The 27,929-nt window shown below is 39.7% G+C and overlaps 1 protein-coding gene across 3 annotated transcripts; it reads left to right on the top strand.

Annotated features, from left to right (window-relative positions):
• The first annotated feature begins 355 nt into the window (after window positions 1-355).
• DDHD2 (DDHD domain containing 2) lies at window positions 356-27,836 on the top strand. Of its 3 annotated transcripts, none has more exons than XM_020876219.2 (18): window positions 356-441; window positions 1,704-1,931; window positions 2,600-2,787; window positions 3,595-3,684; window positions 4,640-4,760; window positions 7,306-7,395; window positions 8,303-8,438; window positions 8,786-8,994; window positions 9,273-9,340; window positions 10,014-10,136; window positions 11,220-11,315; window positions 12,337-12,447; window positions 12,556-12,711; window positions 12,962-13,064; window positions 13,205-13,375; window positions 14,077-14,239; window positions 25,063-25,170; window positions 25,936-27,836. In XM_020876219.2, exons 2-17 carry the CDS (start codon window positions 1,712-1,714, stop codon window positions 25,142-25,144), a joined length of 2,127 nt encoding a protein of 708 aa, XP_020731878.1. In that variant the 5' UTR covers window positions 356-441; window positions 1,704-1,711; the 3' UTR covers window positions 25,145-25,170; window positions 25,936-27,836. The 3 variants fall into 3 exon arrangements, with proteins under 3 accessions (XP_020731878.1, XP_070315991.1, XP_070315990.1); XM_070459890.1 differs by having other exon boundaries at window positions 13,181-13,375; XM_070459889.1 differs by lacking the exon at window positions 356-441 and having other exon boundaries at window positions 1,730-1,818; window positions 13,181-13,375.
• Window positions 27,837-27,929: the final 93 nt, after the last annotated feature.

The following is a 27,929-nucleotide window of genomic DNA, read 5'->3' as shown; positions in this document are numbered from 1 at the left end:
CTCACGCCGCGTCCCATCCTTCCAAAGACCTCTCGCGCCTCGTATCGAGAACCCGCGGGTGGCTTCGGAGCGGAGGTCACGCCGCGCGCAACAACCCCTGGTCCAGCGCTCCGACTTCCAGCCGGTTCGGAGGATAACATCTCGCGCGATTCCCTCCACCTCTCGCGACACTTCCCGCCAGCTCTCCTGCGGGTCTCCAAGCCCCGGCCGTCGCTCTGCGGCGAGCTTCGCGTCACCTCAGCGATCTGCTCTCGGCGGCCCGGCCAACTGGCCGCTCGCCCGCTGGGAGCGCGGTGGAGAACGGTGTTGGCGCGAACCCCGCGGGTCCGCAAGCTCCGCCCCGCCCCGCCCCGCCCCGGCTGGCGGGGCAGGCTTCCGCGGGGACATGTCGTGTCCCCCTGAGCGAGGGCATCAGAGCGCGAGAGGCTCTGAGGCAGCCAGGTGAGTCCACGGCGGCAAGCCGGGGGCGGTGGCCGGGCCCCGGGCCCCGGGCCCCCGACCCGAGGGGCGGCTGGGAGGCCCTGCGGGATGGAGATGCCAGGGACGGAGGAGGGCGCGATGCCCGGAGGCAGGGAAGGGAGGGCCCGGGAGGACCAGACCCGGCGGGGCGGGGGGTGGCCTCGGTCCCAGGGACGCGGCCTGGGCCCGCTTGGTATCGACGGCTCCGGAAAGTCACCGGGTTTCCACCCGCGTCCCGCTGCTCTCTGCGGGGCCGGAGGCGGGACGGGGAGAGGCGTCCGCGAGCCCTGAGGTTTCAAACCTGGGTTGCAGGAGGCCCGGCGTCCTGGGGAGAGGGGACACGCGAGGTGGTGGAGGTAGATTCGTGCTGGGGGGGAAAAAAGATTAAAAGTGGCGGAAGCCGGGGAGCGGCGGCTCGGAGGGAGGCCGGGTGTTCGCGGTCCAGCTGCACTGAGTGCCGAGATGGTCTCGCACGCTCTCCTCGCAGGAGCCTGGGCTTTCCCTTCTGTGGTCTGTCTGCAGGGTTGGTTAGTCTCTGCTGGGCGGTGAAGGGGAAACACACAGGTCAGTCTTCCTTGGGGGAAGGAGGCTTTTGAGGTCACTTGCTACTTTTTTCCTCTTGAGACCTGGGCTGTGCGAGTGGGCGCGCGCGTGCGCGCAGTGGCCCCAAGCGAGGGTTCGCGTTTTCAGAAATTTGTACCATCGTGCGTGCTTCAGCACCCTGCAAGGATTGATAAGAAGTGACTGTTATCTTAAGTGAATAGTTTTATTTTCAATGTTGTAATTCCCGTAGCCTGGAGTCTAAAAGCAGGTGTTATTAAAAACAGTTGGAGTAAATGTTTGTGGCTTTGGCACTAGATTTAAATTGGAAATTGGCGTAAAGTGATGTTTTTTTGCAGTCAAGATTTTGACCATGCGTTTCTCATGATTCCAGTTTTGTTTAATTAAAACCATAGTTTTCTGAGAGGATTGGGAGATCAGAGCAAAGCCCGTTGGTCTAACTGTAAGAAGCATTTTGTTTGAAGCCTCCTTCCCTCCCCTAAAAAAAAACAAAAACCAACCAAACAAAAAGCTGTTAATTTAGGTTATTTCTATTTTAAATTGTGTGGCCGCCTTAGTTTTTTTTTTCTTTCAGAAATTCCTTCTAAAAATAACCCTGTTTGTATGTGTGTGTGTGTGTATGAACAATTATACTGTTAATAGAAGGAAATTTTTTTCTCTGAGAGTTTTCTTTTGTCTTTTAGAGAACGAAATGTCATCAGTGGAGTCACAGCAGGAACAGTCGTCCCAGTCAGACCCATCTCCATCACCAAATTCGTGTAGTTCCTTTGAGCTGGTAGACATGGATGCTGGCAGTTTGTATGAACCAGTTTCTCCTCATTGGTTTTATTGTAAGATAATAGATTCTAAGGAGACATGGATTCCTTTCAACTCTCAGGATTCGCAGCAGCTGGAGGAGGCATATAGCTCTGGTAGGGTGAAAGTGATGACTTGTAACAGGCGAGGACTTACTGTCATTCCTCTAAAACTGTAATATGATAGTCATTATAGTGAGTGCTGTTTCTAGTTATCTCCTATAGCATTTTAATATCGAAGTTCTGCATTACTGTCCAGTGAGTTTATAATATTCAACAATTTGGTCTGTATTTTGAAAACAGTGCCTACTGTAATTTCTGCATAGTTATCCAATAATGTTTCTTACGTTTCAGTTTTTGTTTATAAAGAGTGATGGGTGGTAGTGTCACATTGCATAAGAATGAATCCTTTAAGTTTTTACTTGTTTTTCTTACTTTACAGAATAAGAATGATGCTGGTTAGTACTTTGTCATCATGAGGTCATTAATCTACCTTTTGACCCCTTAAGCAAAAATTCAGAAATGCTTTCTTATTTATAGTTTTTTGTTTTTTAAAGGGATACTATAATCTCTTCTCAGAAAAAGAGCAAAATAGTATTTGGGTATTATTTTTTTCATGTTTCATTAAAGCCAAGAATGATTTGATGGTTTAGACAAGAAGAAAGGGATCATTCATATGTTTTATAACTTTATTTAGAGTATAACTCAGTTTTCTGGGGGTAATGGCAGTTGTATTTTATTTTGCTATACTATGTGCTTCTTTTCCCCTTTCCAATCCTCAATAGGAAAAGATTATAATAGAATTGTTCCCACTGATGGGGGTAGATATGATGTTCATTTGGGGGAGAGGATGCGGTATGCTGTTTACTGGGATGAACTGGCTTCAGAAGTGAGACGATGTACCTGGTTTTACAAGGGAGACAAAGATAATAAGTATATTCCATACTCGGAGAGCTTCAGCCAAGTTCTAGAGGTATTCCTTTGACCTCTTTTTTTACTCATTTTCTTCATTTTTTTCTTCTCTTATTTAATAGTCTTTTCTTCCTCTTTGTGACTTATTTTGTGAATTTATAAAGAGAGCTTGGTTCTATCTGCAGCACAGTTTATGGCGTTTCTTTTTGCAAGTCAGTTTCAGGATAAAGAAGTTTTCAGATTTTAAAATACTACAGAAACTGTTATGTCTTTAAAATTTTTTTTCTCTAATGGTGATCATTGTTAGTATTTAAACTACGACCACAGAGTTGTTCATTTTTGCTTTTTATTTTTCTTGCTCTGAAACTATTCTGAAATTTGCTTTAAATCGGAGTAGGACATTAATATTGTTGAAAGAAATATATCAAAATGTGAACAATGATTATTTCTAGACTAGATGATGGGATTAGAACTGATTTTTTCCTTTGTTCTATACTGTTACATATTGTAATTTTAAAATAATTTTAAAATAAATTTGATAAATCAAGAGAAGGAACTTTATATGTAATATCCTAATTTTATGGATAATATACATGCATTAATATCATTGAAAGAAATATATCAAAATGTGTATAGCTGTTTTTTCCAGTCTAGATGATAGAAGCAGAATGATTATTTTTTGGTGATTGTTTTTTGTTTTATTCTATACTAGTATCTGTTGTCATTTAAAGAGAATTAAAATAAATTTGATAAATTGAAGTAAAGATATTCTTACTGTAATTGTTTATCTAGCAGTATTCTTGTAGAGAGGTTCAGTTTTAATAGAAAAACCATTAGAGAAATCTAATGAAATGTGTTTTGTTTTAAGGAAACTTACATGCTTGCTGTAACTCTGGATGAATGGAAAAAGAAATTGGAGTCTCCCAACAGAGAAATTATTATATTACACAATCCAAAGGTAAAGCAAATTAAGGCCCTTCTTTAATGTTAGGATTAAGATTAATTGAGTTACTAAAGAGAATGCAATTAATTCTTAGTGGTTTCTTTTTTCTAGCGATTCTACATAGGATAACCTTTGGAAATTTTTATATTGCATTCACAATTATGAAATCTAAAACTGTGGCCACTACCATTATTTGCTCATTCAACTTTTTTTTTGATTTCTACCACTTTATTGCTACCAACCCATCTCCCTCCACCCTCGTGCACACATGCTCAGTCATGTAATCCCATGGACTGCAGCCCACCAGGCTTCTGTGTCCATGGACTTTTCCAGGCAAGAATACTGGAGTGGGTTGCCATTTCCTTCTCCATCATTCAACTCTTGCGAGGAGAATTTCCTTAGGGAAAATTATGTTATTGTAGATTAAGAAGATTACTGACATATTAGGTAGGCGTATCTTTCACGTGTAGGATGTTGTGGAAAGATATGTTAACCTGATACATTTTCTTTTTCCTTTTGTTTTTTAGCTTTATTGAGGTATAGTTGACAAAATAGTGAGATATTTAAAGTGTAGAACATTAGCCTAATGTATTTTCAAGTATTTCATTTGTGTTTCATTTCAAACTGTAGGAGTTACATAGCAAAACTCCAGTTGAGATTTGACAGTGTTTGTGGCTCAGACAGTGAAGAATCTGCCTACAATACAGGAGACCCAGGTTTGATCCTTGGGGTGGGAAGATTCCCCTGGAGAAGGAAATGACAATGCATTCCATTATTCTTGCCTGGTGAATTCTATGGACAGAGGAACCTGGCAGGCTCCAGCCCATGGGATGGCAGAGTAGGACACAACTAAGTGACTTTCTCTTTCACACTTTATATTTTGGAAGACTTGTCCCCACCCCTCATTATGTATTAAGATGTATTTAATGTGGAATAAATATCTTTATTGCTCTCATCTTTTTTATTTAAGCTTATGGTGCATTACCAGCCAGTTGCAGGGTCCGATGAATGGGGTTCAGCACCCGCCGAGCAAGGTCGACCTCGAACAGTGAAGAGGGGGGTTGAGAACATCTCTGTTGACATTCACTGTGGTAATGTTAATCATTCATTTTTTTCTTATCTTCTGATATACTTGTTTATGACTTAAACTGTGGCCTTTTTCTATGACTTTTATTACCTTGAGGCTTAAAAATGGCCTTTAATCCAATGGGCTTATTCTAAGTTAAGATTAGCATTACTTCATCTAGTGAGAATCTTAATAGGTATAAAAATCTCTTTTGAAGTTGCTAAGTATATATGGTGGGATGGATAAAATTTGGGCAGTACTGATCAGGAAGTCACTAAGTACAAATGAACTTAGTCCTAATTCTAAGAAATGTGATTCTTCCTGCTCGCTTATTTATTCCTGGTAACTCTGTCCTTGCGGAGAAGGCAATGGCACCCCACTCCAGTACTCTTGCCTGGAAAATCCCATGAATGGAGGAGCTTGGTAGTCTGCGGTCCATGGGGTCACTAAGAGTTGGACACGACTGAGCAACTTCACTTTCATTTTTAACTTTCACGCGTTGGAGAAGGAAATGGCAACCCACTCCAGTGTTCTTGCCTGGAGAATCCCAGGGATGGGGGAGCCTGGTGGGCTGCCGTCATGGGGTTGCACAGAGTTGGACACAACTGAAGTGACTTAGCAGCAGCAACTCTGTCCTTGAAGTTTTTCAACGAGGGAAAACTATTTTTCAGTAGAACCCTGATGGTTATCCATTGGTCTCTAGCTAGGGGTGTTTATGGTTGGTTTTGTAGTATATTTAACTGGATTATAAAATTCCTTTTAAGTATTCTGTCGTCAAATTGTCTGAATTTGGTAACTGCCCTGTGGCTATACAAGAGAGTATTCTCAGGAAATACACAAAATATTGAAGGTTTAAAGAGGTGTGATGTGTGTAGTCTGATGATGTATGCAGCCTACTCCCAAATGGTTCTAAAAATAAATGTGTGTGAACACACACACACACATAATGTTAGAAGTATGGAATCTGTGAAAAAGAGATTTTCTGTACTATTCTTTCAAGTTTTCTGTAAGATTGCAGTTATTTCAAAGTAAAAAGTTTAAAAATCCTGAAAAATTTTTTCACCGACTTACTGGGTTAGTGCAGACCTAATTGTAGTTTTGGACCATGAATTTAAACATTATAGCTAGGCTCAAACGTATTTTTATTAATCAAAATAGGAACCATTACAATCAACATATTTTTGCCAACAAGAAATAAGTTTTATTCCTGTAGCATAAAAATCCATGCTTCTAGATTCTACAAACTCTTGGAAAGCATTTTCTGCCTCATGCCGATTGTGAAAGTGTTTTCCCTGCAAAAAGTTGTCAAGATGCTTGAAGAAGTAGTAGTCAGTTGGCAAGAGGTTGGGTGAATATGGCAGATGAAGCAAAACTGTGTAACCCAATTAGTTCAACTTTTGAAGTGTTCGTGCAACATGGGGTTGGGTGGTGTTGTGCAGAAGAATTGGACCCTTTCTGTTGATCAGTGGCAGCTTCAGGCATTGCAGTTCTCAGTGCATCTCATTGATTTGCTGAGCAAATCTCAGATGTAATGGTTTCGCTGGGATTCAGAAAGCTGTAGTGGATTAGACTGCCAGCAAACCACCAGTGACCGTGACTTTTTTTGGATGCACGTTTAGCTTTGGGAAATGCTTTGGAACTTCTTGGTTCAGCCACTGAGCTGGCTGTCGCTGGTTGTTGTATAAAATCTACTTTTTGTCCCACATCACAATCTGATCCAGAAATGATTCATTGTTGTTGCACAGAATAAGAGAAGATGACACTTCAAAGCGACAAGTTTTAAAATTTTTGGTCAGCTCATAAGGCACCCACTAAGCGAGCTTTTTCACCTTTTTAATTTGCTTCAAATGCTGAACAACTGTAGAAGGTTGATGTTAGTTCTTCTGCAACTTCTTGTTAGTTGTAAGAGGATCAGCTTTGATGATGCCTCTCAGTTGGTCATTATCAACTTCCAGTGGCTGGCCAGTATGCTTCTCATCTTCAAGACTCTCATCTCCTTTGCAAAACTTCTTCAACCACTGCTGCACTGTACGTTCGTTAGCAGTTCCTAGGCCAAATGTATTGTTGATGTTGCAAGTTATCTCTGCTGCTTTACAACCCATTTTGACCTTATTTAAGAAAATCACTCGAATTTGCTTTTTGTCTAACATCATTTTCATAGCCTAAGATAAATATAAAATAAACAGCAAGTAATAATACTTAGCAAAGAAACAAGGTGAGAAATGTGTATTAAAACACATTTAGATGTTAGATCTATAACATAATCATATTTATTAAAAATGTTTTCTGATATCAAATGGCAAAAAGTTCAATAGTGCAAAAACCACAATTACTTTTGCACCAACCAAATATTTTAAGATAAATTAGAAACACTTTTGAGATAAATTAGAAACAAAGTAAAATCACAATATTTTTACTAAGTAGTGAAATATAGGAAAATTTGTGTCTTTAGAAAAAACCTGCTCATAGTTTAACTTACCCATTTCTATTACCTACTTATTGTGAATGTTTGATTTTAGAATACATGACTAGTTACACTGAATAACTTTTCTTTATAATTTCACTTGTAGGGGAACCTTTACAAATAGATCACTTGGTTTTTGTAGTCCATGGGATCGGACCTGCTTGTGATCTCCGCTTTCGAAGCATTGTACAGTGTGGTAGGTTTGCAAAACGTGTCAGGTTAGATCACGTAAAGGACTGTTAGTGCTCCTCTGAGCCGAGAGAGTGTTGTCTTAGGCTGTCCTCTTAGCTGCATAATAAGATTTGGAGAGCTGAAGACAGGTGGCAAGGTGGTAAAGCCTCCCAGCTTATACCTAAAGTGCTAGTAACTTCCTTAGGCTAATAGGTTTATACTCTTAACTAATAGTTCTTGAGTGAATAAGCCTTCAAGTCCGATAAAATTGTTTTATGATGTGACTGTCCTGTTTGTAACTATTCCAAATTTAAAGGGAACCATAAATATATGACCATAAAATTAATCTAGTTTAAATGAATAACTGAAACTTACATTTTTTCAACTTAAAATGTGATAAACCTCATGATACTCTAATTGGAATATTTAAGTCATTAACTTGATTTTGAAAAGTAGTATTCATAGTCTAATTGTCCCAATTTTGGAATCTTATCCTAATACTAATGCTTCAAAGCATAAACTTTCTAGAAGGTTAAGATCAATGTAATATGAATTCTGAACATCAGTGGTTTTTCTAAATACTGAATAATGAATGATTGTTTGAGTGCAAGGCCAACTGACATAGTCAGGTGATTCTTTTAAAAAATTGAAACAGTTCATCTGACACAGAAGTTTTGAAGTTAGTGTGTGTGTGTGTGTGTGTGTGTGTTTAATGAAAATGTTTTGTATAGTAAAAGCAGTTCTATATGAAAGGAATGTCTTTTCCTATATGCACTATTAATTTTTCTTAAATATAACTCTAGTTTTGACTCTAGTCAGTATGTGCTCTAAGCAAATGTAGATGAGTGTGGTATAATCATATGATCTGTTACATCCTAATTCTGTGAATTGATTGCTTCACTGTTAATGCATTAGTTAATTTTCTTTTCTAGTTAATGATTTTCGCAGTGTTTCTTTGAACCTGCTACAGACGCATTTTAAGAAAGCCCAAGAAAATCAGCAGATTGGGAGGGTAGAATTTCTCCCAGTCAACTGGCATAGTCCCTTGCATTCCACTGGTGTAGATGTGTGAGTAGTACTTTACACCTTTGAGTTATTACCTGTGATTGTAATGTTTTCTGATCATTAATATGCTTAGGAACATCTCTGCTGTTAGCTGAGTGTATATAAAATTCTGTTCAACAAAAAACTTTTTGTACTTTTGTGTCATTTTCTTAGAGTTATATTATTAAGTGCTGAACAATCCCTTTGTTTAACCAGCTTGGGTCAGGAGTAGGGAATGGTGTGTATCTTCTTCCAATATGTTTTAGTGGCTCATTAGTGTTTACTATTGCAGCTTTACTATTTCTTTAGCATAAAGGAGGTTATGGAATGTATTTAAGTTTTCTGCTTAAAGCATCTTTCCTTTTTTTCAGAGATCTGCAGCGAATAACCCTGCCTAGCATTAACCGCCTCAGACACTTTACCAACGACACGATTCTGGATGTCTTCTTCTACAACAGCCCCACCTACTGTCAGACTATTGTGGACACAGTCGCTTCTGAAATGAACCGAATTTATATACTTTTTCTGCAGAGGAACCCTAATTTCAAAGGGAGTGTATCCATTGCTGGTCATAGTTTAGGTAATGAATTCCCTGTGACTGGAGAGGACTGTCACATTGTATGGAGACCTTTTAGGTATTTTTGAAGTACAGTGTCTTATCAGTGTCAGATTCAGAGGTCTAGGACTGGTCTGTGATGAAGTACGGAAGGGGCTGGAAGGGTGATGGTGGATTGGAAGAGAGACTCCCTACTTAGTAGGTTTTGCTACATGGGTAGTTGGCTTATTCCTTTTTTGTGTAAAAGACAGCTGTTCAGTGCTAATGGTTCAAAATTGTCCCCTCTTCTGTTTTACTTACAGGTTCGCTTATATTGTTTGATATCCTAACAAATCAGAAAGATTCTTTGGGAGATACTGACAGTGAAAAGGTAATTTAGATGTTCAGATAGGTTTTCTTGTACTATTTCTTAGTAGGGATTTTTAGATTTTAGACTTTTTTCCCCCCTTAGTCTCATACCATAATATTAAATTTACATTTATTTTAATTTTAACAGATTTGTAATTATCTCTGTTATTCTTGGATGATAGAAGCAAGATAGTAATATGCTTCTATAAACATGTGCCACATTCTAAAATAATTAATGGTTATCTTATTTTCATTATAAATATGCACTACTGATCTGTTATTATAGAATCATTGAGTTTAAATGGAATTTGCATATGAGGAAATGAAGAATGAATTGAATGTAAATTGATATAGTTTATAGAAATTCTGCTTGAAAGCTGTCCTTAAACACTACTAAGGAAAAAAAAAAAAACACTACTAAGAGCTCAGGGAAAGTTTTGTTAATGATGATGATGAATACGTTAATAGTCATTCAGTCACAGATTCATTTATTTAAAAACATATAAAGTTTCAATTGACTGCAAAAACTTAAAGATCAATCACATTTTAGTTTATATTTCATATACATTTTGATTTAGTCAAAGTTAAGATACTATGTGGCTATCTTACATAGTGCTTTTCTTTATTGCAAAGTAATATTAATAAAAATATCTAAATGAATTTAGACAATATAAGTTTTACAATTTAATTTTTAGGATTTGCCAAGTATTTTCATAGATCAAGGAGATACACCAACACTGGAGGAAGATTTGAAGAAACTTCAACTGTCTGAGTTCTTTGGTATCTTTGAGAAGGAGAAAATAGATAAGGAAGCTCTGGTAAAAATAATCTTTTAAAACTGTACTCTGTTCCATTTTCAGTATTTTTATTGCTTATTTTCATCATACTGCTGGCTAAGAGCCTGCCCTTTAGAAGCATTTTAGTCATACATACTTTATCATTAGTAATGCTCTTTAGCATTTTTTTTTTCCATCATATAAAGTGATCTTTTCTTTGTGGGAGTTCAAAGTTCAGAGGAGCCACGTTGATAATAGCAATAGAGCAAAGACTAAAACCCAGCACAGCTCTGAAAACATGAGAGCAGGTGTAAAGGCCACTGACTTTTCCAGCTCTTATTTTCTGTTACACTTTCCAGAGCTCTACTTGTGGGTATTTGCTTATTTTTTTGCCACCTTGGTTGTGCCTTTTTTTTTTTTTAGGTTTGTGACACATTTGTTCATTTAACAGGTATTTAGTAAATACCTACAATGATCAGGCAGCTGTACCAAGTATGAGGTAGAGTGCTGATAAGGCAGATACAGTTCAAACCTCATGGTGCTTATAGCTTAGTGGAAAAGACACAGATAGCCAAACACATAATTAATTACAACTGTGCTCAGTTGTAAGTAGGGGAAGTGCACAGTTTAGGAGTGTACAGTGGGATGAGCTGATCTAATCTGGGAGGCGAAGGAAGACTTCCCTCGTCAGGAGCAGCCCTTTGGCTGACCCCTGGATTGTTGGTCTGTTTTGTGCTCTGTGTTTGCTTTATGTTCTCACTGCTCATGTGCGCAAGCAGGAACATAACCTTTCTCGGGGATGGAACATCTGAGGAGTGTGGAAACCGTGGAGGGTTTTTCTGTCGTGAAGTTAGATACTCACCTCTGTAGGTTTTTTTTTTTTTTTTTGCAATAATATCTGTATTACTACAGCATTTATAACTCCAGTATTGATATTTTATATTCCTTTTTTAAGCTCTTTATTAAGAAGATAAAGTTATTAATGATGCTTTACCACTGGGGACTCCTAGTCGTGTAAAGCCAAGAACAGCAGAGTGCTTAGGCCTATTCCTCTCAGAGAACAGGACATTTAATTGCCTTTATTTTGCCTAGAAATAAAAACAGTGTTTGATTTTTTATGCTTAGACTTTATGTACAGACAAAGACCTTCAGGAAATGGGAATTCCCTTAGGACCAAGAAAGAAGATACTAAACTACTTTAGGACCAGAAAAAATTCGATGGTATGTGCTTAATATAGCTTATGGGATTAAACAGTGTGTTGACTTCCTTGTACCCTCGTGCTTTGTGAGGTGTATAGGGAGCTAAGCAGTTTTAAAATTTACCTTTGGCTCTCTTTTTTATAAATTAAATACATTTTCTTTATTAATATCTTTAAAAATGTTATCAGTGTCAGAAGTCTTATCTCCCCTGGACTTCTACCATTCAGGTTTTTTCCTTTTTTGGTTTGCATTACAACTAGTTTATTGAAATATATTGCACATCACATGCCATAAAATTCACCCTTTTAAAATATACAATTCAGTGGGTCTTGGTATATTCAGAGTTGAATAACCATTACCACTATTGCATTCCAGAACATTCCATCATGATAGAAACATCATATTCAATAGCAGTCACTCCCCATTCCTCCCTCCTGTGAACCACTGATCTGTTTTCTGTCTCTGTGTATTTTCTTATTCTGGATATTTCATGTAAATGGAGTTATACGATATGTGGCCTTTTGTGACTGGCTTCTTTCACTTAGCATAATGTATTCAAGGTATAACCATGTTGTAACAGTGCTTGTGCACTGAGTATTTTTGGCCACTGAATTCCTTTCCATAGCCTAGTTGATTATCTTTCAACCGTTTAGCAGGTTGCTTGGTTCTGATTTGAGGCTGATAGAGACATACTGTTTGCTTTGATTAGAAAGGCATAGCACTTCATTGAACTCTTCAGTAGCCCCCAATAGCCCACAGTGCTCTGCTTTCGTTTGCTCTCATGATGGTTGCCCAAAGTTGCAGTTACTACCCAGAAGGCTTTGTACAGCTTTCATCATTTCAGAGCATGTAGGGATATCAGTTCATAATTTAAGGCAGCTTTGGTTTTCTTTAGCTTTGTTTTCTGAGAGATTCTTCTGAAAATTGTTGACTGTTGTTTCAAAACTTTCCCAAGCCTCCTTTTAAACCAATAGAAAACTGTATAATCCTTTGGATATTTTTACTACTTAGCAGCTCCACAGAACTATTTTTTATTCTTTAGGGTGTTAACAGACCAACCCCGCAATCACCTGCAGGGGCAAATATGTCTAATATCCCCAAAGAGTCAGAGTTCTACAGTAGTACTAATGGTCTGGACGTCGGCATTGGGCAGGTAAACAGTACTCATTCTCTTTGGTCATTTTATTGTTTGCTATTGGTATTGTAGGAACAGATGTAACTTTTATTATCAATAAGAGATGCTTTCATTTCCTTCATGCAGGTGCCTGTAAAATACCCCCGGCTCATCTATAAACCAGAAATATTCTTTGCCTTTGGATCTCCCATTGGAATGTTCCTTACTGTCCGGGGACTAAAAAGAATTGACCCCAACTACAGATTTCCAACATGCAAAGGTTTCTTCAATATTTATCACCCTGTAAGCATGGTTAGCTCTTGTGATTTCACTTTACTATTAGGGCTTATTGGTAAAGAGCATATGATATTCTATTGTGTTGATTTACTTTTTCTATTTTGTAGTAATGAGAAAATTTATAATAGTATGAATGGGGAATTGAAGAGGGCAGAACTACTATATTTAAAAATAAATGAGCTTATAATGTTTCATATTCCTGAAACCATCATTATGATCAGCAGAGGTATATGTAACTATTGTTTTCTGCATGTAGTTTGATCCTGTGGCCTATAGGATTGAACCAATGGTGGTCCCAGGAATGGAATTTGAGCCAATGCTGATCCCACATCATAAAGGCAGGAAGCGGATGCACTTAGGTATGTCTTGAGTCCAAAACCTGATAATTCTAGACCTTCTGATCAGTGCAGGCTGACTGGACCTCATTCACTTTGCTTGGCTATGTTGAGCCCTTTTACCTCTATAAACCATGTAGTGTTCTTTTTCACATGTGTTTCAGAACTGAGAGAGGGCTTGACCAGGATGAGCATGGACCTTAAGAATAACTTGCTAGGTTCGCTGCGGATGGCCTGGAAGTCTTTCACCAGAGCTCCATACCCCGCCTTACAAGTTTCAGAAACTGCAGAAGAAACAGAAGCAGAACCTGAGTCAAATTCAGAGAAGCCTAGTGGTCAGTGACACTGTACACAGTGGTTTCCTGCACCAGGCCAGATAAGAGGGACTCCCTGATGTCTGGTTCTTATTCTCCCTGGGTCTTCTTAACTTTCCCCTTGTTATTGTTTAGAGCCAACACTATACTATGAGTCCTACTGGGCCTTCAGCTCTGCTGGTTTCTTTCTGTCATCAAATAGCCACAAATTGTGGAAACACATTATTTGTGAGGGAAAATGTTAAGAGAAGCTGAGCATCTAGTAGCTAGGCTTTAAAGCACTCCCCGCTCTGGCAGTGTGGCAGCGACGCTAAGAGCCCACACTGTGAAGAGCCTTGCCTTACCGGGGACTGTCTGTGTATTCATGGGTCAGTTTTGTTTTCCTGGCTGGGCACTAGCTAGGACACTTCTCTTGATTTCACAGTTAATACTGCATTCTTTTGCTTTAATTGTCAATTGCCCAAGGAGATCTAACCCTGCTTGCATTTATTTTGTAAACCAAAGGTAAATGGAATTAGCTGTCAAAGGTATAGGAAAGAAAGAGGATTGGATAAAATCAGTGTGGCTTGAGAACAAGCTTTAAGGGCATGGAGAGGAGATGAGAGAGAGCTTTCAGAGCAGAGTAGCTCGTCGTCTGCTGAGGCTGGAGTGTGAGGGGAGGTAAGGACAGCCTTGGAGGGCTGGAAGCGTCTATGTTCTGACCATGGTTCCTTCATATCCAGATATTAACACAGAAGAGAACCCTGTGCCAGTGAAAGAGGAAGCCCCCCCCATCCATGTGGGAATGCTGAATGGAGGCCAGCGCATTGACTACGTGCTTCAGGAGAAGCCCATTGAAAGTTTTAATGAATATTTATTTGCTTTACAAAGCCATTTGTGCTACTGGTAAGTGTTCCTTTTTGTTTTGGGGGTTTTCTTGGTCTTCAGTTCAGTTGCTTAGTCATGTCCGACTCTTTGTGACCCTGTGGACTGCAGCATGCCAGGCCTCCCTGTCCATCACCAACTCCTGGAGCTCACTCAAACTCAAGTCCATCGCATCGGTGATGCCATCCAACCATCTCATCCTCTGTCGTCCCCTTCTCTTCCTACTTCAGTCTTTCCCAGCATCAAGGTCTTTTCCAATGAGTCAGTTCTTCACATCAGGTGGCCAACGTATTGGAGCTTCAGCTTCAGCATCAGTCCTGCCAGAAAATATTTAGGACTGAGTTCCTTTAGGATTGACTGGTTTGATCTCAGTGCAGTCCAAGGGACTCTCAAGAGTCTTCTCCAATAGCACAGTTCAAAAGCATCAGTTCTTTGGCACTCAGCCTTCTTTGTTTATTAAGACCAAATATTTATTATTTGTGTTTATTTTTAACAACATTTATTATTATAACTTTTTTAATGACAGCCTGGTGTGAGGTCACAGGTGTGAGGTGATATTTCGTTGTGGTTTTGAATTGAATTTTTGTGAGAATTAGCGATGTTGAGCACTTTTCATGTGCCTGTTATCCATTTGTCTTCCTTGGTTGGAACTTCAAATGACATGATTGTGCTATTTTGTATTAATAATTATCTGAACAAGCAATCATTCTAATTCCAAATGAACACCGGCCTATGCTGCTTTTTCTACATCTGTCAAATACCTGTGATACAATGAAGACTTATTTCACTAAGCATAATATTTTTTAGGTCCATCCATGTTGCTGCAAATGGCAGAATTCTGTTCTTTTTTATGGCTGTGTATTATTCCATTGTAAATATGTACCACATTTTTATTTATTTGTCTGTTGATGGATGCTTAGGTTGCTTCCATATCTTAGTTATTGTGAATAGTGTGGCTGTGAACACTGGGATGCATATATCTTTTCAAGTTAGTGTTTTTGTTTTTCCTGGGTATATGCCAAGGAGTGGAGTTGCCAGATCATATGATAGTTGTATTTTTATTTTTTGAGGAGCCTCTATACTGGGTTCCACAGTGGCTGCACCAGTTTACATTCCTACCAGCAGTAGATAAGAGTTCTCTTTTTTCCACATCCTTGCCAACATTTATTATTTGTGTTCTTTTTGATGACAGCCATTCTGACAGGTGTGAGGTAATGTTTCATTTTGGTTTTGAATTGAATTTCCCTGGGGAATAGTGATATTGACCACCTTTTCATGTGCCTGTTATCCATTTGTATGTCTCCCTTGGAAAAATGTCTCTTCAGTCTTCTGCCTTTTTTGATTGGGTTATTTGGGGACTTTTTTTTATATTGAGCTTTATGAGCTGTTTATATGTTTTGAATATTAACCTGTTATTGCTCATATCATTTGCAGATATTTTCTCCCATTCAGTAGCTTTTGGTTTCATCTTGTCTATGGTTTCCTTTGCTGGCAAAAAGCTTTTATGGATTAATTAGGTTCCATTTGCTTATTTTTGCTTTGAAAGACAAACCCAAAATATTTTGCTATGATTTATATCAAAGAGTGTTCTGTCCGTGTTCTCTTCTAGGAGGTTTGTGGTTTCCACTCTTGTATTTAGATGTTTAATCTGTTATGAGTTTATTTTTCTATATGGTGTGCAGAGATTTTATGTCATTCTTTTACATGTTGCTGTCCAGTTTTCCCAGCACCACTTATCAAAGAAATTATCTTTTCTTCATTGTATATTCTTGCCTCCTTTGTTGTAGATTAGTTGACTCTGGGTGTGTGGGTTTATTTCTGGGCTCCATATTCTGTTCCATTGTTCTGTGTGTCTGTTTTTGTGCCAGTACTAAATATATTTCGATAACTGTAGCTTTGTAGTATAGTCTGAAGTCTGGGAGGATAACTTTGACAATATAGGGCCTTTTGTGATTCTGTATAAATTTTAGATTCATTTGTGCTAGTTCAATGCAAAATGTCATGGGTATTTCAGTAGGGATTACATTAAGTCTGTAGATTGCTTTGGGTAGTGTGGTCATTTTAATAATATTAATTTTTCTGATCCAAGAGCACAGAATATCTTTTCACTTCTTTATATCATCTTTAGTTTCCTTCCTCAGCATTTTATAATTCTCTGAGTATAGGCTTTCACTTCCTTGGTTAAATTTATTCCTAGGGCATTTTATTCTTTTTGATGTAATTTTAAATGGGATTTTTTTTTTTTTTTTTTACTTTTTGATAGTTCATTAATATCATATAGAAAAGCATTAGATTTCTGTATATTAATCTTGTATCCTGTAAGTCTACTGAATTCATTTGTTCTAGTAGCTTTTTGGTGGAGGCTTTAGGGTTTTCTATGTAAAGTATCACATCGTCTGTAAATAGTGACAGTTTTACTTCCTCCCTTCCAACATGGGTGCTTTTTCTTCCTTCTTCCTTTCCATTCCTCTGATTGTTGTGGCTTGGACTTCCAGTACTGTTTATGTTACATTGAAGAAGCAAGAGTGGGCATCTGTCTTGTTCCTGAATTTGGAGGAAAGGCTTTAAGCTTTTCATTGTTGTGTATGACGATAGCTGTGGGTTTGTCATAGGCAATCTTTATTATGTTAAGTTATGTTCTCTTTATACCAACTTGGAGAATTTTTGTCAATGTATATTTAATTTCATTAAATACTATTTCTGTATCTATTAAGATGATCATGTCATTTTTGTCCTTCCTTTTGTTGATGTGGTGTGTCACACTGATTGAATTGTGAATATTGAAGCATCTTTGTGTCCCTGGGATAAATCCCACTTGATCATTGTGTATGATCTTTTATTTATTTTTTGGGTTGTTTGTTACAATATTTTATTGAGTTTTACATCTGTAGTCATCAAAGACATTGATAAGTAGTTTTCCTTTTTTGTAGTGTATTGGTCTGACTTGGGTATCAGGATATGATGGCCTCACAATGCATTTGGGAGGGTTTCTTCCTCTTCTTCTTCCTCTTTAAACTATTTTTTGGAATAGTTTAAAAAGGATGAGTATTTAAATCTTTGTAATTTGCTAGAATCCCCCAGGGAAGCTGGTCCTGGACTTTTGTTTCCTGGGAGTTTTTTTTATAATTTGTACTTACTATTCTTGGCTGTGCTGGGTCTCTGTTGCTGCGCAGGCTTTTCTCTAGTTGCAGAGCGTGGGGGCTCCTCATTGCAGTGGCTTATCTTGTTGCGAAGCATGGGCTCTAGGTCACACGGCTTCAGCAGTCGCGGCTCCTGGGCTCTAGAGCACGGGCTCAGGAGTTGCGGTGCATGGGCGCAGTTGCTCCGAGGCATGTGGGATCCTCCCGGACCAGGGATCGAACCTGTATCTCCTTCATTGGCAGGCAGATTCTTCGCCACTGAGCCACCAGGGAAGCCTCCTGCGAGTTTTTTAAATTACAAATACAATTTCACTACTAGTGTTTGGTTTATTCAGATGGTCTGCTTCTTATTGATTTCAGTCTTGCCAATTTTTATGTTTTTTTAGAAATTTGTCCGTTTCTTCTAGGTTGTCCAATTTGTTGGAATATGACCATTGATAGTATCCTCTTATGTTTTTCTACCTCTGTGGTATCAGTTGTATTTCTCTTGCATTTCTTATTTTGATTATTTTGGATTCTCTCTTCTTGGCAAGCCTGATTATCAGTTTTTGATTATCTTTTCAAGAAACTAACTCTTGTTTTCATTGATATTTTCTATTGTTTTTAAAAATTTTGTATTTATTTATGGCTGTGCTGGGTCTCCATTACTGCACCAGCTTTTCTCTAGTTGTGGCAAGCGGGGGCTAGTCTTTGTTGCAGTGCATGGGCTTCTCATTGCGGCGACTGCTCATTGTGGGGCATGGGCTCACGGGCACACGGGCTGCAGTAGTTGCAGCACCTGGATGCAGTATTTGCAGTCTCAGGGCTCTCAGAGTACAGGCGTAGTGACCAGGGATTGAATCCGTGTTTCCTGCATTGGCGAGTGAATTCTTCACCACTGAGCCGCCAGGGAATCCCTATTGTTTTTTTCCTTTAAGATGTGTTTTATTTCTTCTCTCTCTGATCTTTATTATTCCCTTGCTTCTGCTGACTTTGGATTGTTTTCTTTTTCTAATTTCTTTAGGTGGTAGGTTTGAGATTTTTCTTATTTCTCAAGGAAATAAGTGAAAAGTGAAAGTTTAGTTGCTCAGTTGTCTCTGACTCTTTGCGGCTCCATGGATTGTAGACTACCAGGCTCCTCTGTCCACGGGATTTTCCAGGCAAGAGTACTGGGATGGGTTGCCACTTCCTTCTCCAGAGGATCTTCCTGGCCCAGGGATCAAACCCGGGTCTCCCACATTGTAGGCAGCCACTTTTACCGTCTGAGCCACCAGATAAGGAAGGCCTGTATCACTATAAACTTCTCTCTTAGATCTGTTTTTTTCTGCATCCCATAGATTTTTGGAGAGTCATATTTCCATTTTTATTTGTCTCAAGGTATTTTCTGGTTTCCTTTTTGATTTCTCTATTGACCCATTGTTTTTTTTAGTAGCGTATCATTTAATCTCCAGTGTGAGTTCTTTTCCCGTTTTTCTTTCTGTAATTGACTTCTAGTTTCATGCTATTGTGGTTGGAAAAAATGCTTGGTATAATTTTTATCCTCAACATGTGATCTGTTCTGGAGAACATTTCATGTGCACTTGGAAAAAAAAAGTGTATTCTGCTATTTTTGGACATAATGTCCTTGTAGATATCTAATATATTCAAATCGTCTATAATGTGTCATTTAAGGCCATTGTTGCCTTATAGATTTCCTGTCTGGATGATCTGTCCATTGATAAAAGTGGGATGTTAAAGTCCCCTACTATTACTGTGTTATTGTCAGTTTCTCCCTTTAGGTGTTAGTATTTGCTTTACATGTTGAGGTGCTCCGGTCTTGGATGCATATATGTTAAATGTTATGGCTTGTTCTTGTAATGATCCCTTTATCACTATAGAATGCCCTTCTTTGTCTTCTGTTATACCCATTGTTGTAAAGTCTGTTTTGTCTGATAGGAATATTTAGCCCATTGGCATTTAAAGTAATTATTGATATAGATGTATACTTATGTTGCAGGAAGGGGGACCCCTTCCAGGGCCCGAAACTGGGCTCTTGTCTAACACTTGGAAATGAATTGTCCGAGGAGACACATATGCTGACAAAGCAAGAGATTTTATTGGGAAAGGGCACCCGGGTGGAGAGCAGCAGGTAAGGGAACCCAGGAGAACTGCTCTGCCGCGTGGCTCGCAGTCTTGGGTTTTATGGTGACGGGATTAGTTTCCAGGTGGCTTTGGCCAATCATTCTAATTCAGAGTGTTTCCTGGTGGCACACGCATCACTCAGCCAAGATGGATGCTAGCGAGAGGGATTCTGGGAAGTGGACGGACAGGCAGGGTCTCTTCTTGACCTTTCCCAAACTCTTTCGGCTGGTGGTGGTTTATTAGTTCCGTATTCCTTATCAGGATTTCCTGTCATAAAACAACTCATGCAAATGGTTACTATGGTTCCTGGCCAGGGTGGGCGGTTTCAATCAGTGTGCTTCCCCTAACACTTACTGCTGTTTTATTACTTGTTTTCCCCGTTGTTTTGTAATTCTTCTCTGTTCTTTTTGTTTCTTCCTTTGTGGTTTAGGGAGCTTCTCTGGTGACTCAGATGATAAAGAATCTGCCTGCAGTGTGAGAGACCTGGGTTCAATTCTTGGATCCAGAAGATCCCCTGGAGAAGGGAATGGCAGCCCACTCCAGTATTCTTGCCTGGAGAATCCCATGGGCAGAGGAGCCTGGTGGGCTACAGTCCATGGGGTCTCAGAGTTGGATATGCCTGAGCCACTAACACTTTGTGGTTTAATGATTTCATTTAGCAGTATGCTTATATTCCTTTCTTTTCAGTTTTTGTGTATTTGTTGTGTTCTTTTTTTTATTTGTGATTACCATGGGGTTCATATATGTTGACCTATATCTTCTTGTTTGAAACTGGCAGTCATATAAGTTCAAACACATTCTGAACATTCTACATTTCTATTCCCCTCCTCCATATTTTGATGTCATATTTTATATCTTCCTGTTTCATGTTTATCCCTCAACTGTTTATTGTAGTTACAGCTGCTTTCACAGTTTTTTGTCTTTTAATCTCCATACTGCTCAGTTAAGTGGTTGGTCCTCAGTCCTTACTCTGTATTTCTTCTCTGTAGGTTCTTTCTTCTTTTCCACTTAGAGAAAACCCATTAACATTTCTTTTAGAGTAGGTTTAGTATTGATGAAATGTTTCAGGTTTTGCTTGTCTGAGAAGTTCTTTGTCTCTCTTTCAGTTTTAAATGGTATCTTGCTAGGCAGAGTAGGTTGCAGATCATGCCACTCCCTTCTGGTCTTCTGGTTTCTGCAGAGAAATCAGCTGATAGTCTTATGGGTGGGGATTCTGTTTTCTTTTTTTCTTGCTGCCTTTAGAAGCCTCTCTCTACCTTTTGCCATTTTAATTATGTTATCTCTTGGTGTGGGTTTCCTTCAGTTCAACGTGTTTGGGGCCTCTGTGCTTCCTGTTCCTGGGTATCTTACTTCCTTCAGGTCTGGAGAGTTTTCAGCTGTAATCACCTCAGCTGCAGTTTTGATGCCCTCCTCTCTTCTGTCTTCTCCTATAATGTGAATGTTGGTTATTTAATGTTATTTAAGAGATTTCTTATACTGATTTCATTAAAAAAATGTTTTTCTTTTTGCTGTTCTGATTGGATGATTTACATTTTTCTGTCTTTCAGATCATGTATGTGTTCTTTTGTATCACTTAGTCTGCTATTCATTCCTTTTAGTGTGTTTCTTTTTCTTTTTTTGGCAGCTATTGAATTCTCTTCAGATTGGGTCTTTTTAAATATTTTCTAGTTCCTTTTTAAAATTCTCACTATGTTCAACTATGCTTTTCCCTAAATTCAGTTAACATTTTTATTAACAGTGTTCTGAATTCTTTACCTGGTAATTGTTTATTTCTGTTTCATTATTTGTTTTCTCAGGGTTTTTTTTTCTCTTGTTCCAATTGAGAGCAGTTCCTCTGCATTTTTATTTTGCTTAACTTTCTCTGTCACTGTGAATTTAGGTGAAACATTTACCTCCTGTGGTCTTAAAAAGGGGTGTTCTGATGTGGGAGCATCCTTATACAGACTGCATGTGCCCAGTGTCTCCACTCCAGCAGGGGGTTGGGCTGGAGCTGGGTGTGAGGCAGACCTTGCCCCTGCCCAGTGGCCGGCACCCTGCTGGGACAGGATCTGATCCAAGTTGCTGGAGGCAAGGGTCGGCGGGGCTGGCTCTGTTCCCTGTGGGTGTGTGTTCTCCCCTCTCCCCGCGTTGGAAGCCTTGCCCCAGAGCCGGGAAGTACTGACCACAGTGGCGCCCATGTGGACCCTCTGCAGGCAGAGGTCTGAGCTGTCTGCCCAGCGGAGCTGCACTTGTTCCCTTGCTCTGCTCACACGCAGTCTCACGTACATGGCCCCCTTGCCCCTCACAGCCCATCACCATGCCCAGCCTCCACCAGCTGTCTTGTCATGGGGCCACCCTGCAGGGTCCCTGTGTGGGGTTGTGTGGAGTCTCTGTGTGTATCCTGCGGAAGCTGTGGGGTAGAGGCTGCCATCAGAGTTCTAGGCTCCTTCTGATGCGCCACTTGAGTAAGTGCCAACCATGACTGCTGCCAACACCCATGCTCCGCCCCAGGCCCGGGTTGCCCCTGGACACTGTGCAGTGCCGCGTCGTCCTGCTGGAGGACGTGGAGTGGAGGGAGGTGCGCGCCCAAGCCGGGAACCTGGCAGCCACTAGAGCACTTGGCCAGCCGCCCCCTCTGCCCTGCTCTCCTTGGGGGGTACACAAGCCAGCACACTCACACAGACACACACTCCCTCCCTCCCTCTTTCCCATAGCCCTCCTGCTAGTTCCACCTGCCCTCATGTCAGCCTTGGGTGGTTCATTTCCCCCGGTTACGACCCCAGGGGCTGCAGCATCCCCTGAGGCTCTCACCGTTCACTCCCTGGGATGGGTCTCTGCCCCAGTGTTCTCCCTCTTCCTTGAGTCCCCTCTCAGGGGCACAGGTGCTGACCTGATCGCTTTTTTTCCTGTCCTACCCAATTACATGTGGATCTCTCTCACAGCCTTGGTTGTACAGGAGTTTTTCTGCCAGTTTCCGATGAGAATTATTCCATGTACAGACGTAATTTTGATCTGTTTGTTGGCAAGGAGTGAGTTCCATGTCTTCTTACTCTGCCACCTTGATCGATCCGCCTTGCCATCCATGCATCATCTTTGGTGAATTGTCTGTGAAAATCTTTTGCCCGTTTTAAAATTTGGATTATTTCATTATTAAGTTTCAAGATTTTCCTATATTTACAAGTCCTTTTCAGATACTTTTTCTCTCTCAGGATGTGATTTTTCATTTGTCCAACAAGTATGTTTTGAAAAGCAAAAATGTATTTTGATGAAATCCAATTTATTGATGTTTGTGCTTTTCTGACATAGATAAGAAATCTTTGCCAAGTGAAAGTGAAAGTCACTCAGTTGTGTCTGACTCTCTGAAACCCCATGGACTGTATAGTCCATGGAATTCTCTAGGCCAGAATACTGGAGTGGGTAGCCTTTCCCTTTTCCAGGGGATCTGCCCAACCCAGGGATCGAACCCAGGTCTCCCCCATTGCAGGTGGATTCTTTAACCATCTGAGCCAGTAGGGAAGCCCAAGAATACTGGAGTGGGTAGCCTAGCCCTTCTCCAGGGGATCTTCCTGACCCAGGAATCAACCTGGGGTCTCCTGCATTGCAGGTGGATTCTTTACCAGCTGAGCTATCAGGGAAGCCCAAATCCAACATCAAATCTTATTTCTCTTTAGTTTTAGAAGTTGTGTCATTTTAGCTTTTACATTTAGGTCTGTGATCCACTTTGGTTAATTTTTTTTTTTGGTTAATTTTTAAATATGGTGTGAGGAAAGGATTGAGGTTCATTGTTTTGCCTGTGGCTTTTATTCTAGCAACATTTGTTGAAAAGTTTATTCAGATGGAGAAACTGTTGAATTTCCTTGGCCCTGTTTTGTTCTGTTGATGTTTGTCAGTCTTTACATCAATAAAACCCTGTCCTGATTACTGTAGCTTTATAGTAAGGCTTGAAATCAGGTATTATAAGCCCTTCATCTTTGTTGTGCCTATTAGTAGTTATTTGAGGTATTGTAGGTCCTTTGCATTTCCATATGTAGTTTAGAATGAACTTGTTAATTTCAACCAAAAAGCTTTTTAGGGATTTTGATTGTGATTGCATTTTATCTTTGGATCAATTTGGGGCGGGGGAGAACTGATACCTTAATAATGCTGAGTCTTCTGACCCACAAACGTGGTATCTCTCAGTGTATTGTGGTCTTTAGTTTCTCTCAGAAATGTTTTGTGGCTTTTAGTGTACGTATCATGCACGCTGTAATTATCACCCTCTCTGTTACAAGGTTATCATCTTGACATATACTCGAGGACCATTTTAATTTTCTTTTTGGGGAATTATCTATACTCTTTACTCTGTTTCATATTGTTTTTTTTTAATTGATAAAATCTGTGATATGAGTTGTAAATACCTTTTTCCCAGTTTAACATTGTGTACATTGGTTTTTTGCTAAGTATAAACTTTGATTTTTATGTAGTCAAATTTATTTTTTCTATTTTGGCTTCTGGAATTTGTGTCATGCTTAGATTTTCCTTGTTTTCCAGAGAATTCCTTACCACAGTTTATTCTGATATTTTAGGGTTTCATTTTTACATGTAAATCTTTGATTCTCTTCAAATTTATCCTTGTAAGAAGATGTGAATTGATTCAAATCATTTTCCAGGTGGCTCTCCATCTGGAAAACACTGTTAATAGATTTGAGGTTCTAACTTCATTGTATTAAATTTCTGTGGGTTTTTAAGTCTTACTTTTGAACTTTCTGTTCTTTTCTATTGACTCATTTATTTATGCTCCAGGATCACACCATTTTAATACCTGGTTTAGCTAATCTCCTCTCATTGGGATAGGAGGAATTTCTTAACCTGCAGTCCACGTGCAGAGCTTGTAGGGGACAGAAAAAGTCCACGAGTCTAGTGAAATTCTACTTACAATTTTGGGTATACAGTATATGTGTATGATGTCTTTTCAGGGAGAAATCCATAGGTTTCATTAGATTCTCAAATAGGTCTATGACTCAAAAAATGTCAAACCCCAGATCTAAAAAAGTGTTTGAGCCATATACCTGTAAGGCAATCCATGAATGTTCTTTTTATAGTCATGTTTCTTTATGAATGAGATATAAGTAATTGCTCGTACACACACTGAATAATATCTGGAAGATACGTAAGAAATTGATAACACCAGTTGTCAAAAGTTGGGAACTAGTGGTTTAGAAACAGTGGGAAGGAGACTTCATTATTATATCCTTTTGTATCTTTGATCTTTATCCACATGATTGTATTGGCTTTTCTTTTAAAAAGGTGACTCAACATTTAAAAAATTAAGGTGATGAATTGGACAACTCTTCCATGTTGTCCCAAGAATGAGTTCTGTGGTGGGAGGGCTTGGTCATTTACTACTGGCTTTTTTATATTACAGAACACAATGCTAGACTTCTTTGTTAGAAGGTAACCTAATAAACAACTTCTTTGCTAGGTTACCTTCCAAGCCACTGTTAGATATACCACTTCTAAGCCAGATTTTTTTTTAAACAGTAAAAAAAATGAACTTGTAAGGTGGTTGTGTAGATTGTTAGTATATGTAAAACACCTAGTACAAATGTTAGTTTCTTTTTACAACATAATCTTTTCTCTCTCCAGGGAGTCTGAAGATACAGTATTGCTGGTTCTCAAAGAAATCTACCAAACCCAGGGTGTCTTCCTTGATCAGCCTTTACAGTAAAAATGAACCACCTAAGGCTGCTTAATGTAAGTTTTTAAATGTCATGTATGTAGCATTGTTCCTACATATTAACATGTGGAGCCTCAAAAGCTGCTTGGAAATGTACTTTTTGTTGCTTGTCACCAAGATCTAGGTTATTACTCATTTTTAGAAGGACTCTGGTTAAAATTCATGGGAAAAAGCACTGGAGGCCATTTAGAGAAAGGTTAGCATGTGTTTTGCTAGCAACTTGGTCCAAAAACACTTGTCATTTTTAGGATCTAAACTCAGACTCTTCATGGTTCTGACCATCTAAGAGTTACCATGACAACATTTCAGCTTTAAGTACATATAGTCCATTCTGGGATTTACATTGTTGTTGTTGATCAGTCACTAAGTTGTGTCCAACTCTTTGTGACTCCATGTTCTGCAGCACACCAGCCGCCTCTGTCCTCTACTCTCTCCTGGAGTTTGCTCAGATTCATGTCCATTGAGTCAGTGATGCCATCTAACCAACTCATCCTCTGCTGCCTCCTTCTCCTTTTGATTTCAATCTTTCCCAGCATCGAAGTATTGGAGCTTCAGCATTAGCCATTCCAGTGAATATTCAGGGTTGATGTTCTTTAGGATGGACTGGTTTGAGCTCCTTGCAGTTACAACAGTTTCAGCTTTCAGTACAGACAGCCCAGCCTAGGATTTACATTACTCAGCCCTGTATATATATATTAATAGTTAGAAGCTTGTGTATCAGACTCTGGTGTTCTCTCTGGTTGCCTTCAGCGTGATGACCTCTCTTCCACTTTCTCCCCTAGATGGACACTGAGGAATCCTTCCCCAGAAAACCCGCCTCTCTGTTCCTGCGTTTTCCTCTCAGCTGTGTCATTCCCTGCATGTTGCCTGCTACTTACTCACCACTAGGGTCTCTGGAAGATAATCTTCCTCTCTGGAAGCAAGTGGAAAAGCAAAGGGAAGACCCTGTTACTTTTTACCACTGGCTTCACAGAAACATTCGCCATTCTTTCTTGATGGCTGTGGGTAGTCTGCATCTTTAATTCTCTGATGGTATTTACGTACCACACTCTTTGCTTATTACTTGAGATGGCATAAGGCTTGCCTTGAGTTTGTTTTGGGTTGGGTGTAAATTTTTCTAGGAGGTTACTGTTTAGAGAATATTCTAATCTGGTAGTGAGTTCCTGAGACTCAGAAGCCATTCTGGGTCTGCTTATGGTCATGGGTGTTCTCTGCGTTTGAAGGCCAGATCTAAGTGGAGGAGGGAGACTGGTGGGCAGTCAGATTCTTTCCAGCCAACTTCTGTTTCCCACACGTACTGTTATGAAGAAAGACTAAAATTATAAATACTGTTTACTTATAGTTGACTGACAAGATTTATTGCTAGGACTCACAGAGGCTGTTCATTGTTTTTACAGCTATTTGAGCTGCTCTAAGAGTCTAAAGTGGACAGTTTAGTTTCCATCAGGTACATCTTTATAAAGATATTATATATCCTAGACCTGCCCTTTTATATCGTATCATACTTCAAACTGGGAGACTCTAGATGAAGTCCAACCTAGTTATTTGTTAGTTCTTAAGTTTAAAGTTATAAACGCTGAAAAACCTGCAGTTACACAGCTCTGACTGCTTATGAAGTGATGAATAAAAACTTCTAGTGGTGTGTTCATGGTGGAACAACTTGTAAAAGCCATCTGCCACATCCACTTGTGTGAAGGGAGTGTTGAAGACTGTTCTCTTCAAACAGATGCTGTCGCCTCTGAGTCCCCGCAGAGCAGGGAGCAAATGGACAGGCCTCGGCACAGGCAGTGCCGGGGGAGGGGTGGGTCCACCCCGGGGATCCTGGCTCTGTGGGGCCCGGAACAGCTGCTGCAGAGGCAGCGTCCGAGTGTGCAGGTGAGGTGGGTAACGTAGACCCCCGGCATTTAACGTTCACATCGGCCATCTCTGTGACAGCAGAGGGAATGTTACGATCACGCTGGAGATGAGGCTGGGGTACTGCTGAGGGCCTGGCCTCTCCGTGTCCGTCTGCTTACAGACTGATGCTGACCAGGCCACTAAGACGTTTCAGCTCTATGAAATGCTTTATTTACTACATAAACTCCGAGGCCGAAATAAGGGTTACTGAGAGTTAAGTAGCATTCAATGTAAAGGGGAAGCTTTCATCAAGTTGTTCTCAAATTTACTCTTCCTATTGACAGAATAAGTAAATTGTAAGAGTAAGCCAAAGGACAAGCAAGAGTGAGTCCCTGTAACCAAAGATGAACAGCATCACCCCAGATTGTTAGATAAACCACTGTCTGTACTAAGAAGTGTTTCCTTCTTGGTGGTGAAGGGCAGGTGACTGGAAAAGAGCTTTATATCCTGTGTATCCCCCTGTGTTGGTATCATGGATGCATCTTACACAGGGTACTAAGCTTGACTTAAATTTCTTATTCAGTTGTATATTTTTTGCACTACTTCAGTTGTATCATGTGCAATCTCTTGACCAAGCCTATTTTTAAACTCTGGTAGAGTATCATTTTATACATATTTCCAGCTGCAGAATTGGTATTGCTTATCTCAGCAAGAGAGATTGTTTGCATGGAAAGATTAATAGCACTGATTAGCTTTCTAATATTTTGCACTTTTTGAAATGTTTGTTTTTTATGTGATTATATTTAAAACTTTAGTAAATACTGAAATAAAACCAATTTGACCAGTTGCCTACTTCTACCTGGCTCGTCCATCAAAGACCAAAGAGAATCAGTACAATAACCATTTTCTCCTCCCCTCTGTGTTACTAAAACAAATTTTA

This window comes from Odocoileus virginianus, chromosome 32 (genome assembly GCF_023699985.2).
Source record: "Odocoileus virginianus isolate 20LAN1187 ecotype Illinois chromosome 32, Ovbor_1.2, whole genome shotgun sequence".
Classification (NCBI taxonomy): Eukaryota; Metazoa; Chordata; class Mammalia; order Artiodactyla; family Cervidae; genus Odocoileus; species Odocoileus virginianus.
Note: the sequence above shows the minus strand (reverse complement) of the source record. Positions and strands in the feature narration are given on the sequence as shown.